General features: G+C 38.7%; 1 protein-coding gene across 2 annotated transcripts in view; it reads right to left on the reverse strand.

Annotated features, from left to right (window-relative positions):
• The window catches only part of LOC124857612 (cadherin-18), a 195,493-nt gene that overhangs the window by 79,091 nt on the left and 96,684 nt on the right, over window positions 1–19,718 (reverse strand). For both annotated transcript variants that reach the window (XM_047348929.1, XM_047348930.1), the window contains 3 exons: window positions 4,877–5,044; window positions 3,725–3,912; window positions 2,087–2,340 (listed from right to left, as the gene is read on the reverse strand). In XM_047348929.1, the coding sequence (XP_047204885.1) occupies window positions 2,087–2,340; window positions 3,725–3,912; window positions 4,877–5,044 (610 nt within the window). The remainder of the gene's footprint in view (window positions 1–2,086; window positions 2,341–3,724; window positions 3,913–4,876; window positions 5,045–19,718) is intronic.

Here is a 19,718-nt window from a genome sequence, read left to right on the forward strand (position 1 = left end):
TGGATCTCATTGCAGAATGCCAGTGAGTACATTTTCTTGCTAATAACCCAATGATATATCAGCAACCAACAGATTGTGTCTATCTGTTCATAAATCATTAATGCTTTTTATGGAACCTCTTGCCTCTGCAGTACATGTCAAATATTTCAAATATGATCCCATTACATGCTGCAACAACAGAAGATTGCTTCTTATTGATATAAGAGCAATGCATTACCTCTTAAGGAGTATCAGGTTCACAACTATTCCATCAATTTTGTGAACAACATGAAGAAAATTCAAATCATTACAAGCGATGTAGCTGCTGGAGTGTAATGCCAAGGAACAAGGCACCTGTTCAGTACACTGCCTAAGGCTAGTACAAATTTGTATTTTTCTCCCCATTTCCCACCAGTATACAAACGTCTGTTTAGAGTGCATATAAATGTGCAGAGTAATTGTCTTGCCTCAGGTTACTTCTCAAACATAAATAAGCAGATATCTGGTGATACAGAGAACACTGCAAAGCTCTCAGTGAAGCGTAAATTGTTTTAGAGATGTAATGTTAGCAAAAAGTAAGAAACTATATAATGGTAAAGGACATACAAAAAAAAAAAAAAACACTATACAAGTTTTACATTGCACTAAAAAGCAATGTCAAGCTTAGAAACCACCATTAAAAAACATCATACAACATGCATAATGCTGCGCCAACTAGCAGTATAGAGCCTCAATTTATCAAAAATACAAAGGATAACACAATTTGGGGAAAAGGTAGGATTTTAATGCTAACAAAGTTATTCCAAAAGAGCTATTCCTTGAAAACGTGGCATACAGTGGACCGTCAAAAGGATGATGCATTTGTCAAGCCCTGTGTAATGTCATTTTCCTATTTTTTATTCATGAGTTTTATAATTTGACTGGAAAAGGGTGGTTTGTCCTCCTCAGGTTGGAGGGGACTTCCTGCCTCAAGTGGAGGAGTTTAAGTATCTCGGAGTCTTGTTCACGAGTGAGGGAAGAATGGAGCGGGAGATTGACAGAAGGATCGGTGCGGCCGCCGCAGTAATGGGGGTGCTGTGTCCGTTGTGGTGAAGAGAGAGCTGAGCCGAAAAGCGAAGCTCTTGATTTACCGGTCGGTCTACGTTCTTACCCTCACCTATGGCCATGAACTTTGGGTCATGACCGAAAGAACGAGATCCCGGATACAAGCGGCTGACATGAGCTTCCTCCGTAGGGTGGCCGGGCACTCCCTTAGAGATAGGGTGAAGAGCTCGGCCATCCGGGAGGGGCTCGGAGTAGAGCCGCTGCTCCTCCACATCAAGAGGAGCCAGTTGAGGTGGCTCGGGCATATATACCGGATGCCTCCTGCATGCCTTCCTCGGGAGGTGTTTCAGGCACATCCCAACGGGAGGAGGCCCAGGGGACGGCCCAGGACACGCTGGAGGGACTATGTCACTCGGCCAGAGGAACTGGAGGAGGTGTCTGGGGAGAGGGACGTCTGGGCGTCTCTGCTGAGTCTGCTGCCCCCACAACCCGGTCCCGGATAAAGCGGAAGACGACGAGTACTAGTACGAGTTTTATACAGTGTTCATCTACTAGGTTTTTCATGTTAGACAGCTCTCCTTATGTCCTCCACCCGCCTACTTTCCTAAATGTTTAAGAACACAATGCCCAATTCATTGTTAGAGTTAGAGACGGATGGAAACGCAGACAGGAGCTTCTTCCAGAAGCCTTAAGAACTATTGATTAAGAACACTTAAACAGACTCTAAAAAGAATCAGGCTCCATTAAAGTAAAATATAAAGAAATGTCCAGTACTGTATACATCATGCAAGTATGAGCTTTGGTTATACAAAATACTAATCCTGTTGGTTCATATGTCGTCCAAATACAAAACGCAGTTTTGATTCAAAATAAATTCAAAACAGAACACCAAATGCTATTTATCCACTGCAAGTCAGCTGAAAAAGTGCTGAGCCTCAAAATAAGCTTCAATGCGTTTTCAACCTTGGGCTTCCTTTACATTTGCAGTTTGTAAGTCTCCAGGAGAAAATTATAATTTTTTCTAAACTTTTGCAGGACTGTTTATTTAGTGTGACTCTCTTACCTTACAGGACTGCTTCTGCTGTCTGGATCTCGAGCTGTAATGCAGCCCACTTCTGTGCCACTTGGTGAGTTCTCGTAAACATCCAAGATATAATAATCCATAGAAAAGACGGGGGCTTCATCAACATCCCCCACTGTGATTTTAAGGGTAGCAGTGTCTTTGAAAGCACCAAGGTAGGAAAACCGTGGATCCACATGTGTATTCATTCCTTCAATGTGTAGCGTATAGGTCTTCTTTCTCTCGTAGTTCAGGGGCTGTAATAAAAAGACACCACACGCTCACACCACTTGGTTATTACACACCCAGGTTCACAATCATATTTGTACCTAATTTGCTGTAAAATGGGATCCAGTTAGGCTCAATGTTACAGCCATTTAACCTTTTAAATTGTATCACTTGCACTATGTGTTATCGGCACAATACCTTAGGAGCGTCCTATAAAGCATGTCTGATGCAAAAACATTTAATAGAAACAATATGAAGACCTCATCATGAAGACAATTTTCAACAGGGCTGCTAGAGGTCAAAACAAAACCCTTTAGTTTAAGACTTGTACCCAGAAAGAAAAAAAGTCAAATATATCAGATAGCACCAGCTGGGAACACGAATGTCTTAATCACCCGTGGACATGTGGTCTGAAATCCTGAGAAATATTTTCTCCTGGAACATAAGAAAATGGGGTCAAATAAACTGATGGACTGACAGATGCACCCAGAGTACTAATTGAGTCGATTTTGTTAATGTAAAAGTAATTTTCCATTGTAATACTGCACTCTCTGAGCTTCAAGGAAAATGAGGTACTCTCTTCTTTTGGTCTAAATTCCTATACTACAGGGTACCTACACATTGCTTCATTTCAGACGTTCAGGTTTATAGTAAAATTTCCAATATTGGGCTGCATGGTGATGCAGTTGGTTGCACTGTTGTCTTGCAGCAAGAAGGTCCTGTGTTCAAATCCCAGCCAGGGGTCTTTCTGCATGGAGTGAGCATGTTCTCTCAGTGCATGCGTGGGTTCTCTCTGGGTACTCCTGCTTCCTCCCACAGTCCAAAACCATGACTGTTAGGTTAATTAGTCTCTCTAAATTGTCCTTAGGTGTAAATGGGTGTGTTCATGGTTGTTTTTCCTTTGTGTCTCTGTGTTGCCCTGCAATGGAGTGGCAACCTGTCCAGGGTGTACCCCCACTCTCGCCCGTAGACTGCTGGAGATAGGCACCAGCTCCCCCGCGACCCTGTATGGAAGAAGCAGGTGTAGAAAATGGATGGATGGATTTCCAATATTTTTTAATTTTCATGCCATTTTTAACAGCTATGTACAAATAGATACTGTAAGTTTTCATTTGATGTAAAATTCTAGACAAAAAAACCTCTAGCCCTGTAGGAATGACAATGTGTCATATACAGAAATCTGTACATTTTTAAAGTCAATAACCTAAAACAAGGCACTAAAAGCTAAAATGTTGCTGGAAAAAACTAAACATAAAAAGAACTATAAGTTTGTTGTGATAGGTCTGTGTCAATTCAACCCTTCACGTATTGGCACCATTATCCCAACATCCTTTCATTTTGTACCTGTAAGCAAACCATTTCCTACCCATGTGCATTGTATATTAGCTTATCTTTGTAGTTGTACTCGCTTACCTTTTTCAGGCTGATGATTCCCTCTTTTGTGTCTCTGTCCGTGAATATGGAGAACATATTAGCCCCCTCTGAGTTGATGATACTATACTTAATGTCCGCATTAACACCAAGGTCATCGTCGTTGGCTTTGATCTTCCCCACTGGTTTCCCAACTTGAGCGGATTCGGGGACATAGAGCTGGTAATTTTCTGTGGAGGAACATTGATTTGCACCCACTTAGAGTAAGCAAAAAAAACAAAAAAACAACAGTATTAAACAAAACCTCCACTGCACCAAATAGTTCTCTGAATGTTTTCCTACAAAGGCTTTGCTAAGCAGTTTGACTCCGTCATCATTTGTTCCTGAGGGAATGTCATTAAAAATACTCTGCAGTGCTTCAATTGACATTAAATGTTAAACTGGGGGTGATAGCATTGCAATGAAGCAGATAGTTAATCAGAAAATGTTGATACTGGAACGGTTCTTTGTTGTACCATAAATTGGAAATTCTGAGCTGCAAGGCAATGTACTTGATGAGGCTTTATCATTACTTAAATTTTTCATTTTAATGGAGAGAATTTAGCCTGTAAAACAGAGGATTTTGATAAATATTCATCAGATTAAGCAAATTACAGAATGTTTGACAACAATATTAGACTTCTGAGTTGTAGAATGAGTATGATAAATGATAAAAGGATTACTGACATTCTAAAACTGATACAGTGTATATCATTAATCTATGTTTATTTAAAAAAATCATTATTACTGAACTTTATTACCAATAAATAATACTAAAAAAATGTCTCTTTTTATTGAAGCTTGGTTCCTGCTCAAATTATTTTTTATTTCAGAATCACTTTAGTGAGTCTTAGAATAATTTTAAAAAGCCCTCACTGTTTTCACTATACTGGTGAAAATATTGCAGAGCTCTTAAAATAATTTTTTAGATTATAAAACTCCCCAGATAATTTTTGCGGCAAGGCGGGAGATGTTTCAGAACATATGCTCAGTTTTACAACCAGCATGGCAGTGCGATGTGATGTGGAGCAGATGTGTCCAGGTGGCTAAAAGTAGCTCAACCTTATACATTCAACCTAAGCGGTAATTTCTCCAAACTTGGTAACTACCATAATGACAGCTGTGTCTTGATTTTTTCACTTTCTTAGTACTTACTTTGGGGAAACTTGGGTGGATTGTCATTGACATCTGTCAGGGTGACGTTGATGGTGGTGGAGCCAGATAGCCCTCCAACTTGGCCTGCCATGTCTTTGGCTTGAATAACAACAGTGTAGTGTTCTCTGGCTTCTCGATCCATGTCTGATAAGGCAGTCCTGATTATTCCTGTAAATTAAAGGAACATGCCATTTCAAATGACAAAGACAATAATATTTTTGTGCAACATATAAACATTTAATTGGCAAGTTAACAAGGCAACATATCAACAAACATAAAGAATAACTGATGTTTGAAGTAGCCATGAATCAGGTGGTTGTCTTCAAGTTGCAACATCAATTATGTTATTATCATGCACCCCCTTTCTGGGTCTTAGGAAGGGGTTTATGGCCTAAAGTTTGACCTACGCCCAAACCTTATGTGACATAAGTCACAAAGATCCAAAAAGGTGTTCCTTGGACAACAGCAATAAACCCAGAAAATTAAAGATAGTGCCAAGCAAAACAGGAAAATAAAAACAAATCAAACCAGGAGCAGAAGAAGAATAAAACAACCAAGATGTTGTTTTGTACATACTGTCTAATATCTACAAATATGCCCTTTTAGACACTTTATTCTCAAGGACTACATTAAAAACAAAAGCTGGTCCAGGATGGTGTAAATGAATAAAACTGTCATGTGCTCTAGAGAACCTAGATAAAGTTAAAGTTTTTTTTTTTTTTTTTTTTTTTATTGTGTTCATTTCAGAATGAACACAATTAAAATAAAATGTCAGTTTTATTTTGTTTCTATTTAGGGGTTTTTGGGGTTTTCCCAAACATTTCCATTTCAGTATTATCTTTTTTAAATGCAGTAAATGATGTGAAATACACTGTGTTACAACTTAGAATATGGCTAACAACTAATCTGGCTAAATGTTAGAGCTAACACTTTTTTTCATCCCCCATTTTTCAATTTTGTTTAATTTTTGTTTAATATTGACATGGTGATAACTCTGTATCACCATGTAACTCTTTTTGTGGCTATTCAAGGTAACGGCCAGTCTAAGACTAACCTGTACTTGCTTACCGTGTAACTATGGTTTACAGTTCAAGCTAATGGCTACAACTACTATGGCTAACAGTTACTCTAATAGCTATTAGGGTGCAGAGTATGTATTTCAATAGCAGATTTCTGGTACAAAAAAATCACAAACAAAATCCAAACACTACTGTCTGGTTTCATTAGAATGTAACCAAATCATTTATCAGCTAAAACCCTAGAATTGACAGAGGGCATATTATCTTATATACAATGAATGTAAATAAAAACAGAAAAAGAGATTATTAAAAGACTACATTTTTTAATGTACTAACTATTCAGATAGCATTCTGTTAACAATATTGGCTGTACTGAATGCCTTAATATTCCTTTCATCTTTGATTCTCCAGGTCCTTGATTGTCAGATGAAGCCCTTTCCTTCCTATTCTATTTAAAAATATTATGTAATCTTAAATCATGGCATACTGCAACACCCTAAGGCACTTGTACTATCACATTTATTCATAACACGGAATGCTCAGCCATGAACTTTCATACTGTGATATATGACCACATCGCTGACTACAAAGAAACTGTTCCTACAACATAAGAATCTAACACCATAGACATGTTTTTCCCCAGTGCTGTTTTTTTAAGATTTCTGTGGCACTAGTGGCATTTATTTGCAGTAATCAGACAGGAAATGGGCAGAGAGACAAGCTGCGTCGAGGACTAATAGCCTCCTCATCACCCTCACCAGGTGATGATTATTTATACATTAAGGTGCCGTTGTATAAGTGTCTGTACAATGTCAACCCTAGTTTATGTGTTCCGATAACTGTTATCATGTTAATTTATAGTCTTCAAAAAAACACCACATAGAAACAAGAATCCATATGTTTATACTGTGGCATAAGTGTTTATTTTTTATTTTGTTTTTCCCACAGCCGGCATACTGTGGTCACCATTGAGCTTGTATTTTCATTTAAATCTGCAATAGAGCTACAGATATTATCCAGGAACACTGGAGTAAATGGCAATGTTGATCACAGCAAAAGGGAATTTTGTGTCACCTTTGCACATTTTCACATACAATTGCAACAAAAAACAATGGATACAATGACTTTAGAGGATTATAACTGTATCAAAAAAGTCTAGCATGATATTTTGTACCCATTTTTTTCCAATCTCTCTAAATTTCCTACATGTGAAAAAAGTACTCAGTCTATTTTTATTGGTATTTTAATAACTGTGGGAAAAGAATAATCATGGAAATTCTCAGACTTTATGTCTAAATCAAATTAATTATAGATTTGTTTCTTTTAAAGTTTTTATGTCATGACCTAAAAATGTGGCTCTGTTCCATGATTTATCAGACGACTGGTCATCGTCAGATGACTTATGAAATATGATGGGTTGTACCCCCCCATCAATCCTGAAGGAATACAGTTGACCTCTGGTACAATGAAGACAACACCCAATGTTTAAAACTGAGAGTAGAATATTGCAATGGGATGTTAGGACTGGCTCCCCAAAACATGCTTATCACATGTTTTACATACAGTGCCTTGCACTTTCTTGAACTTCCTTGACTATTCTCACATTTTTTGATGTTATAACCAAAAACCTAGATGTTTCTAGGATTTTACAGAGAAATAATGTATATTTGTGAAGTTGGAGGAGAAGGCGACATAGTTTTTAAAAAGTGATGTGCAGTGTTTGTTTTCCTCCACAACAATGTTTTGCATGTAATCCAAAAAGATTAATTTTACTCACCTAACCTGACTACCTTTTTTCCCATGTAAGCTTGCTGTCTGTTTGGCTTTAAGGTAAGCTTTAAGCAGGATATCTTCAGAATTTCTTTTAACAATGGCTTTTGTTTCCCACTGTTTAATATAAGCCATATTTGCGGAGTGCACAGCTAGTTGTTGTCCCACCTGAGCAATAGATCTATGCAGGTTACCCAGGGCCACTTGGCTGCTTCTCTGTAGAACGCTGTTCTTTTCCAGGCCTGTCAGTTTCAGTGGTCAGCCATATTATGGTAGGTTTGCAGTTGTGCCACATTATTTTTCAATTTCATAAATACGTTTCAGCATCTTTGAGAAATCCTGTTGGTTATTTATACTATTGCTAAAGTGTCTTACTTGAAAAAAAAAATGAATGTTATGTTACTGTAATAATATGAATTAGTATTAGTATAAACAATTAAATATAAATGCAGACCTGCACTTATTCTCATAAAATTTCCCTCTTTTATATTGTTCATGGTTTTGTTTGAGTTTAATCTAAATTTTACAACCTTGGATTTGTTTTATACTTTTCCAAATACAAATCAAAGTGCATAAAATTTATTAAGATATCTATAAAATACATTGTTAAGCTGAAACTGAAACAATTATTGCTACTTTTCCAGTATTCAGTTTCAATCCAGGCAGCTTGAATTTCACCAAACCCCATTTAAAAGTTAATGGATACACTTTTATTATGTCTTTCAGTTCACAAAAGAGGCAGACATTGGTGTGTTATACAATAGGTCACTTTCCTCTCTCTTGCTTTCAGGACTCTGAAAGTAATCCTTTTGCCTCAGGCTGAATAATCATTAAAAGTGGGTCAAGGAGCCAGGCAGCCGACAATATTAAGATTTAGGGGATTTGAGGTTACACATCATCTGTCACAGTGAACCCTTGCTGAGGTCCAGGCGACTAGTAAACCTGGATTTACCAGAAGTGATCAACAAAAAGGGCTAAATATAGCTTAAAAGACATGCTAGATCCAGGTTTGATTCAAGCAAAACTACTAAGAAAGCTGCAATCAAGATTTCACTTGTCAGATGTATTTGCAATATTCATAACCTTTCACAATATAAACCTGCCAAGTTGAAGACACTCCAGGAGTAAACTGACATTTGTACTCCTGCATTAATTGTTGTATGAATAGGAACTCAGTGATTCATCATCTTTTTAGTTGTTCCAGGTAAAAAAAAGGTCTAACCCTTAGCAGTTGAAAATTATGGGTTTTTCAATCTAAAATGAGACAAAACACTCTGTGTTCATAAAGATCCAAGAGCAATCCAGCATGCAAGAGGCCATGCATGCTGGATTGTGTGAAACAAAGTAATACTAGGTTGAACCACTTTTTCTGTCAATGAGGGCCATGGTTCTATATTGTTCATTCCTTATTATGTACCATCTTCAATAGTATCAACTGCTTTCATGGTGTCATTCTGTGCAGAGGAACTAGCGTTAGGCAGGGAGGCAAGTGAGGCTGGCTTTAAATCATTGCTCCATTTTGCTAGTTTCATTTTATTGTTCAACTATAGATGGACTTTACTTTCTTATTTGGAAATAATAGTAGTGAGGATATTTTACTCTAGTACAGTGGTTCTTCAACCTTTTAAATTAAGTGTCGCCTCACCAAGTGCTAGGTTTTCCAAGCACCACTATGCTGTCAAGGAACTACAAGAGGTCAATGGTAGTAGAAGACATGGGCTTTTTCTGTTTGTGGTATTTTGTCCCAAAGAAAGTGTTGAGTATGAAAAACTCTGCATGACACAAACTACTTCTCTGCTATGAGGATGTAATGGAGATCAGGATTTGGTTGTGCAAAGACCCCCTCTATGTTCAGTCCCTGCACCCGGCATCCCAAAGCAAAAGCGATGTTTCATACAGTACACACATGTTTTAAACAACACATAACGTGTGACAACATTAAAATGTTTGGTTATAGAGAAGTGAGGTGGAATCCATGGATGGTTGGTTTCCAGGGAGATGGAGTCTGATGGGTCAGACCTCAGGCCTCCCTTCATAGAGATAAAACATTACTTCATCTGTGCCTTAGGTAAATCTTGCTCTCTTCTGGTCAATCTGTACTGAACTTCAGATTATTTATGTCAAAACCTTTATCATATGAGGCTCTGAACCTGCGTCGACGCAAACCCCTATCCATTTAGATCAAATCATGCAATGCACAAGGAGCAGACACTGCTTTTTATCTCTCAAAACATCCATCTTACTGCAAGTATTCAGTTGCAGTAAGACAAACATTTCCACCTTAACAAAAGAAAGAAACATAATTAACATTTGTAATCATTTGCATCTTATGTTTGAAATTCCATGAGGTAACAACCAACAATTTAAATGTTGCATTAATGAACAATTGGTTGCACCATCCGCAAGGCAGGGCCTAAAAGCCTACAGAGCTATTTGTTTGGTGGCTGTCATTTGTTTGGTAATGATTCAAATCTGATGACTAAGTGAAGGCTGGAACATAGATGAATCTGTAAATGGTAAATGGACTGAACTTATATAGCGCTTTTCCAGTCACACAGACCGCTCAAAGCGCTTTACACTAGAGCCACATTCACCCAATCGCACTCACTAACGCTCACACATTCATACACCGATATGCAGATCAGTAGGGAACATGAGGTTAAGTGCCTTGCCCAGGGGCACATCGACATACAGCAGGAGGAAGCTGGAATCAAACCCACAACCTTCCAATTGCAAGACGACTACTCTTCCTACTGAGCCACAGTTGCCTAAATGAAAAGCCTTGTCCTTCCACTCAACTAATTATCACCACAGCAGTCCAGAGCACTGCCCAGCAGTACAGATGAGTCTTTCCATCTCCTACCCCTTCCCACAATCACTCCAAGAGACACCAAGATACTTGATCTTCTCCAGTTGAGGAAGAGACTTGCTCCCCACTCAAAGGGAGAAGTCCATAATTTTTTCAACTTAAGAACCATGGTCTCAGACCAAAAGCAGCTAAATCTCATCCTGGCTGGCCACTTCACACACTCAGCTGCAAATCACACCAGAGCACAATGAAGGTTCATGCTAGAAGACACCAAATGAACCACACAAAAAACCACACAGAAAATGAAAATAATCTAAACATAAAATTTGAGTTTTCCAAATCAGACACACTCCTCTAAAATTACACCTTGAGAAAAGGATCAAAGATAGTGGGCCTTGGCACAGTCAAAATTGCTCCATCTAAAGAGCAACCTTAAATTTGAGCTTGAATTTGCGCTGAGGACTAGACAGTCACAGCGGACCCCCCTTTTCTAGGTCCACAAAATACATGTAAACTCGACAAACTCCTAATGACGAGGCAGCAGCTTCATGGCAGTAAAGATCTGGTCCATCTGCTTCACAACCAGAATAAAAGCCCCCCTTTCTCTCCCTGAATTTAAACAGTTCTAATGCTCCTTATAGAAAGAAGTTCCAAGGACATCTCCCATGCTTCCCTTTGTATTTGACTAAGTATAAGAAACTACTTGGTCTAAGCAGCAAAAGGATTTCTGTTAGAGTTGGCAAAGATCAATATGAAAAGACATCACGCACTTCTCTCTATATATTTAAGACTTTCATAAACCACAGATCAGGGCAGCCTAAAATGGTAATGGGTTCTAAGAAAGAGAAAAGATGCAAGGCTACAATGCAGTTTTTAGGCTCCCACAGGGAATGAAAATACATGTTGAACTAAACATTTTCGAGACTCACAACCTGAGTAATTTCATGTCGTCAAAGTTTTCTACTGAAATGCCAGGTCTCAACAGGCATCTGCTGCTGTTCTTTGTTCCAAAAACTAATCAAAGTATAGCTAACAACTTTCCTGTAATGATACAAGCCCCCCAAACTCCATTGTAGGTCCCTTGTTATTTCCCTCAGCCTTAGCAATACTTGACCTAAAGTCCTTAAGACAAACTTGGAAAGTTGCCAAACATTGTTTTACTAAAAATCACACCAAGATGGACGATCTGACCTTTCAGATTTTATATTACCTTTTAGTTCATAAAGGAGCAACATTCCTGGGCAATATTTCACAGCTGGAACCAAACAAATAAGCACTTATAAAAAATAGATGAGATTTTCTGTGGCAAGGAGAATTTGGCTTTGATCCACCAACAGTGAGAATGGCCAACTGTGAGTCACACTAAATAAAACAATATGTCTCGCAAAGCTTTTCACACCCTTGAACTCTGTCAGATTTTGTCATATTAAATCCAAACACATCAGTACAGAATGTAGTAAATTATTGTGAAGTAAAAAAAAATGACAATATCAATTTTCATTTATTTTTTACTCAATAAATCCTGAAAAGTGTGTTGTGTATTTTCTTTCTGCCACCTTTTTAATCCCAAAATGAAATCCAGTGCAACCAATTACCTTCAGATGTCACCCAGTTAGTAAATAAAGTTTACTTGTGTGTAATTTATGTATAAATGTAGTTCTTCTGTAACGGCCCCAGAGAATTGTTAGAGAAAATTGGTCCACGACTAACATCAAAAAGACCAAGGAGTACTGCAGACAAGGTCAGGAAGAAGTTTGCCAAGCAGGATAAGGTTATAAAACAATATCTCAAGCTTTGACCATTTTACAGAGCTCTCTTCAATCCATCATCTGAAAATCAACAGGCGCAACTGCAGATACACCAAGACATGGCTGTCCACCTAAACTGACAAGCCAGACAAGGCGAGCATCGATCAAAGATGCTGCCAAGAGGTACCTCTGGAGGAGCAGCAGAGATTAAAAGCTCTGATGGGAGTCTGTTGATAGGACATCTGTTTGTTGTGCACTTTACAAAGTCTTTTTGGACAATTGGCAATGAGAAAGCCACTGCTGGAAGAAAGCTATAAAAAGTCCTTTTTGATATTGACCGCGAGCCATGCAGACAACACAGCAAGCTGCTCTCATCAGATGACACTCAAATATGCCATTCTTGGTCTGTGCACATTATCCAAAACAACGGTTGCATCATACTGAAAAGTCACCTGCTGGCCAATATTATTGTTGATTATTGCTATGACAATATTAGTTTTGGTAATATTTGTCTAACTTTGTTCTTTCCCATCTATGATTATGAGGCTTCTAACACTCTGTGACCATTAGTGTATTTGGTACCATCATCTGTGTCAAGTGCGATAATGTACTGCAGTTAGACTAAATCCAACAGATTAAATAAATTATTTGCATACAAAGTACCAATCCCCCATGTATACCTTGCTATATTACCATTGCACCCACTGATGTTGCAAAGTCTTGTGCAGTCCTACCCTGAACACATCATAGGTGACAGCATAGTGTTGGCAGCATCATGCTGTGGGGAAGACTTTCTTCAGCAGGGATTGGGAAGATAGAGTTTATGGGAAGACGGAAGATACTAAATACAGGGCAATCATTGAAAGTGTTCAAGGTTAGAAAAAAACTTGAGACTAGGGTGGACTTTCACCTCCTAGCAGGACAACAGCCCTAAACATGCAGCCATAGCATCAATTGAATGTTTTAAAACAAAGCATATTGATGTGTGAGAATAGCCCAGGCAAAATCCTGACCTAAATCTAATTGAAAATATGTGGCAAGAGCTCCATCCATCTTCTATACCTGCTTCTTCCATACAGGTTCGCAGGGGAGCTGGTGCCTATTTCCAGTGGTCTACGGGCAGGATACACCCTGGACAGGTCGCCAGTCCATCGCAGGGCAACACAGAGACACACAGGACAATCCCAGGCGCCCAGAGTCAAACCCAGGACCTTCTTGCTGCAAAGCAACAGTGCTACCAACTGCACCACTGTGCAGCCCACACCATCCATCCAACCTGACTGAATTTGAGCTGTCCACCAAAAACTACTTGAACAATAGAGACATACTTTAAAAGATTTGCAGCTGTAATTACTGCCAGAGGTTGTAATGAAAAGTATTGGCTCAGGGGGCTAAATATAAATGCATGCCACACTTTGGATATTTATTTGTAAAAAAATCTAATCTTTCACCATGCTGTGATTAAAACAAAATTTGGTTGCACAAATTATGAGTATATACAGTGTGCATACCACACTTATCAGAGCTTCCCTTCAAAAACATTTTGAAAACCATGTATCTGTTTTGTCCGCTTCACAATAATGCACTAAACTGCATTGCCCTGTTACACAAAATCTAAATAAAACAAACTAAAGTTTGTGCTTTTGATCTAACAAATTGAAAATAAAAGTTCAAGGGGTTTGAAAACTTTTGACAGTCAGTGTAAAAGGTCACCACCAAGGATTGCATTGCATCACCTTCAATGCAGCCTCTTCATTCTTAAATCAAATTCTTCTCCAGAAAACATACATCAGTGCTCTGACACACAAATCGGGCCGCAGAACTCTCTTTCATGCTCAACTCTGAGCTGTATCACCTCAAACCGTCTCTCCTAAATCTCTACAGTGCGGCTCAGTTAATTTAGAAAATAATTGAGAAAGAGCTGACTTCCATGAACCTGGCCTCATCTTACACGGTGAGGTGGTTAGCCTTTTCCTCAACCTCCTCAGTCTATTATAGTCGATACTATCACACTATCCACCTCTTTGTCTGGTGGGAAACTTCTAAAGGAGAACAATCTCTCGAGTGAACAAAAAGGATTATAGGAGATTACAAAAGCACTCTTCAATCTTCAGCTCTAGGAATCTTGGTTTTTGGCTCATCTAATACAATGTTTATGTGAGTACAGATACAGAGTTTGAGAGGAAAAACACTGGATGAAAGCAGCCACTGAATGTAAGAAATATGAGTGATAATAATACAGTTTTTGTTATATAGTTTATCATATAAATATAATTACAGTGCTTTGCCTCTTTCTTCAAGTTTCAGTTTTTTTTTGGTTTTTATGTCACACCTAAATGTTTCAGATCATCAGACAGATTTTACAATGAGACAAAGATAAGAAAGAGTAAATACAAACTGCAGTTTAAAGATGATTGTTTCATTAATCAAGATAAAAAAGTATGCAAACCAACCTGGCCCCGTTTTTAAATCATGAATCAGTTGTGATTAACCACATTTGTTGGAAAGCTGAGTAGAATTTTACTAACTACACCTAGGCCTGATTGCATCCTGACTTGTAGAATTATGAATCACAAATAGAGCCTGTCTGACAGCATGAAGTAGTTAAAAACATTAAAAAAAAAAATAAGGCAGTGTGTCCTGATCTAAAGAAATTTAAAAAAATAAATGAAAAACAGAGAAAAGGGTTTCAAAGCATTTTCACAGGCTTTGGGAAGCCACCAAATCACAGTGAAAACATGGAACAGCAGTGAACCATCCCAGGAAGAGCACATCAGTGACTAATCCAGGAGGTCACCACAACCCAGAGCAACAGCTAAAGAACCGCAGGCCTCACTTGTCTCAGTTAAGATCAGTGTTCTAGTGCAGAAAGACAGTTGGAAAACCATTCATGAAACGCTCCAAATAAAAAAAACACTTCTGTTCCAAAATCTTGTCCAACATTTCCTAAAAACATCTTGACGATCCCAAAGATTTCAGGAAAAATACCCTGTGGACTAATGAGACAAAAGCTAAACTTTCTGGAAAGTGTGTATCTTTTTACATCTGGCATAAAACTAACAGTGTTTTAGAACAAGAGCACTCAAAACACCAATAGTCAAACATGATGGTGGTAGTGTGATGGTCTGGTGCTGCTTTGCTGCTTTAGGACCTGAACGATAACCATAATTCTGCTCTCTACCAGAGGACCATGAATCAGAATGACAGGCCATCAGTTCATGGGGGTTTTTAAGTTTCCGAGTCCAACTTTAGACCTAAATGCCATTTAGACGTGGTAACATGACCTTAAACAGTATTCATGCCTGAAAACTCTCCAGTTTGGCTAAATAAAAACAATTCTGTAAAAACAGTGAGCCAAAATTCCATTACAGCAATATTAAATATGCAGTACTAGTTATCACAAACACTTGATACCAGTTGCTGCTGTCAAGGTGGTTATAACTAGTTATTAGATTTAAGGGGCAATTACCTTTTTACATAGAGCCAGGCTGATTTAGATAGCTATTTTCCTTAATAAATGAAATTAGAATTTGAAAGTGCATTTTGCTATTCCTCGAGTTATCTTACATAGAAAAAAATGTGTTTGATGATTTGAAACATGTAGATGTGAAAAAACAATTTAAAAAAAGAAGAAACCTGTAAGGGTTAAAATATTTTTTTGTCTTTGAAAAAATCTGCTTGGACTGAATCACAAATGATTGGCATAAAGAAAGATTTAACCAGAGCAAATGCTTAATCCACTAAGTGCAGAAACATCCTGATCTGTGTCAGCTCCTTCAATAAACTCAAACACTCACAAATCCCAGATCAGCAGCGAAATTAGCCTATTTAAGATTCAAAAGGGACTTAGGGCTTCAGTAATGCAGAGAGTCTTTGCATATAAGTGTGTGTGTGTGTGTGTGTGTGTGTGTGTGTGTGTGTGTGTTTGTGTGTGTGTGTTTGTGATGGAGTACAGATGTGAAGCGCGGTTAAGGGGCATTCGACCGTGAGTTTTGAGAGGAACAGCCTTGATGTCTCTGCTGGTAAGTGACAGATGCACAGTAGTGAAGGGGAAAACAAGAGTTATGACCAAACTATAAAAAGGATGAATTCAGCACCACATCTCAGATGCGTTTTCTGCTGAAATATAGAAAGCGCTTTACCAAATTCGCTGACTTGCAGTTTTGAGATTTGCAAACCAAGTAATCAAGTAAATCCTCTGCTGTGAATGTTGTTGAACACAGTTTAAATGTCACTAATCCTGCTACAACAGCCCTGTTATACAGGTCCTTCTCAAAAAATTAGCATATTGTGATAAAGTTCATTATTTTCTATAATGTAATGATGAAAATTTAATATTCATATATTTTAGATTCATTGCACACTAACTGAAAAATTTCAAGTCTTTTATTGTCTTAATACGGATGATTTTGCCATACAGCTCATGAAAACCCAAAATTCCTATCTCACAAAATTAGCATATAATTAAAAGGGTCTCTAAACGAGCTATGAACCTAATCATCTGAATCAACGAGTTAACTCTAAACACCTTCAAAAGATTCCTGAGGCCTTTAAAACTCCCAGCCTGGTTCATCACTCAAAACCCCAATCATGGGTAAGACTGCCGACCTGACTGCTGTCCAGAAGGCCACTATTGACACCCTCAAGCAAAAGGGTAAGACACAGAAAGAAATTTCTGAACGAATAGGCTGTTCCCAGAGTGCTGTATCAAGGCACCTCAGTGGGAAGTCTGTGGGAAGGAAAAGGTGTGGCAGAAAACGCTGCACAACGAGAAGAGGTGACCGGACCCTGAGGAAGATTGTGGAGAAGGGCCGATTCCAGACCTTGGGGGACCTGCAGAAGCAGTGGACTGAGTCTGGAGTAGAAACATCCAGAGCCACCGTGCACAGGCGTGTGCAGGAAATGGGCTACAGGTGCCGCATTCCCCAGACCTGGGCTACAGAGAAGCAGCACTGGACGGTTGCTCAGTGGTCCAAAGTACTTTTTTCGGATGAAAGCAAATTCTGCATGTCATTCGGAAATCAAGGTGCCAGAGTCTGGAGGAAGACTGGGGAGAAGGAAATGCCAAAATGCCAGAAGTCCAGTGTCAAGTACCCACAGTCAGTGATGGTCTGGGGTGCCGTGTCAGCTGCTGGTGTTGGTCCACTGTGTTTTATCAAGGGCAGGGTCAATGCAGCTAGCTATCAGGAGATTTTGGAGCACTTCATGCTTCCATCTGCTGAAAAGCTTTATGGAGATGAAGATTTCATTTTTCAGCACGACCTGGCACCTGCTCACAGTGCCAAAACCACTGGTAAATGGTTTACTGACCATGGTATCACTGTGCTCAATTGGCCTGCCAACTCTCCTGACCTGAACCCCATAGAGAATCTGTGAGATATTGTGAAGAGAACGTTGAGAGACTCAAGACCCAACACTCTGGATGAGCTAAAGTCCGCTATCGAAGCATCCTGGGCCTCCATAAGACCTCAGCAGTGCCACAGGTTGATTGCCTCCATGCCACGCCGCATTGAAGCAGTCATTTCTGCAAAAGGATTCCCAACCAAGTATTGAGTGCATAACTGTACATGATTATTTGAAGGTTGACGTTTTTTGTATTAAAAACACTTTTCTTTTATTGGTCGGATGAAATATGCTAATTTTGTGAGATAGGAATTTTGGGTTTTCATGAGCTGTATGCCACAATCATCCGTATTAAGACAATAAAAGACCTGAAATATTTCAGTTAGTGTGCAATGAATCTAAAATATATGAATGTTAAATTTTAATCATTACATTATAGAAAATAATGAACTTTACAACAATATGCTAATTTTTTGAGAAGGACCTGTATTTGCTAATACAATATTTCCTCTGGACTGGTTTGCATCTATTGAGCAGACAGGTTCACTGCTGCACATCACTAATTTACTGCATTGTGCTTCAAGATGAACTTCAATATATTAAACATCTTCTAAAATGTACAACCAAAGGTATGATTTCTAGCTTCTTTCCAAAACTACGCATGGCTACCCTATCTGATAAAAACAGTTAAGCACCAGATTGAGCAACCAGAATAAATTATCTGATTTAAACGCTCTTTAATACACACAACCTGTCACTGTTCTACATGTGCTCCAAAGTAAAGTCCAAGTTTGTCTCTTAATCGGGGTGCCTATTTTAACCTCTTGTAGACTGTTGCAAATTTGCCTTAAGCCGCTTAGTCTTTATGTAGAAAAGGTTGAATATATTACACTAATGCCTGCTGATTCAAGAATTATAAATACCAAGAATCACATAGCAGGAACTTTGCCGCCATCTAGCAATTATATAGGTTTGAACAGATAAAAGTGGGACCATCAGGTTTTTTGTAACATACCTAAGGATGCACCAAGTGTGGAGGCCTACAGTTCTCTTCAGTATATCTTGACTGAAGGGTTTTTGATTTGTCCATGATGTCAAACAAGGAAGTGGTGGGTTTAAAGTGTTGCCTTAGAAAACATCCACAGATGTGCCTTCATTCCAATCAAATGTTACAAATTAATCAGACACTCATAAAGTCATTACACCATCATCTGGGCTTTTCCAAATTGCATAAAGTCAAAGTATTCTTAGTGTATGTACAATTCTTATTTTGTAGAAAGTTGAGAATTCTCTAAATGTTCTCTCTATTATCATTCTGGCATTTATCATAGAGAGATAATTCTAATAATCCTAATGGAATGAAAACAGATTAAATGTAGTGAGAAAAAAATGTTTTTTGTACAGTGTAAGAAAACATTATGAATGTACTTCATGCATACAGTTTAGGCAGTCTGCAACAGTTCATCAACATTAACTGAAGAAGCTGGACTCATTTCCCTGCTCTGCTATGACTTCTGCCTCTCCCACTTTCCCCTTCCTCGGTTGGTTTTTAGAAAGTATTTCTCATATGTAAATCAGCATGTGGAACCATCGTTCAGGACTGCTGCCTTCACTCGCACCACATCCTGCCTACCAGCATGACTGATTGGACCCAAGTCAGAGTCCGGTGCTGTAATCAGGCACCAACAATCAGCTGCACCTGCTGCACAGAAGCGCAGCTAATCTGTTCGTCGGGGTGGCTGTGGTTTCATGTGAGCAGCTTGCTCTCTTAGCTCCTGTTGTTTTATATTCACTCGTTAGTGATTACAAGTCAGCATCAAGACATTTAGGCAGTTATAGTGATTGGTTTTGTTTTTGCTTTCCATTTAACTGCAGCCATTTGTAGCCCAGTGTTGACACATTTCAAGGTTGTGCAAATCAGTATGTTTCCTTAGTGAGCTTTTGTAGGTGTTAAGGCATTGGATTTATATTAGGAGTGCAGGAAAGGCCATATCCTGTTCAACCCTCTCTTTTCTAACACAGAGGATGATGTTGAGTCAAAGCCATCTTGCAACGCTAGCTCCCCATGAAGTAGTTTACCATTTTTTAGCACTTGCATGTTTATTCAACAGGAGGGTAGAGAGAAAGGTTAAAAAACTTGGTATGCATTTCAG

This window comes from Girardinichthys multiradiatus, chromosome 21, assembly GCF_021462225.1.
Source record: "Girardinichthys multiradiatus isolate DD_20200921_A chromosome 21, DD_fGirMul_XY1, whole genome shotgun sequence".
Classification (NCBI taxonomy): Eukaryota; Metazoa; Chordata; class Actinopteri; order Cyprinodontiformes; family Goodeidae; genus Girardinichthys; species Girardinichthys multiradiatus.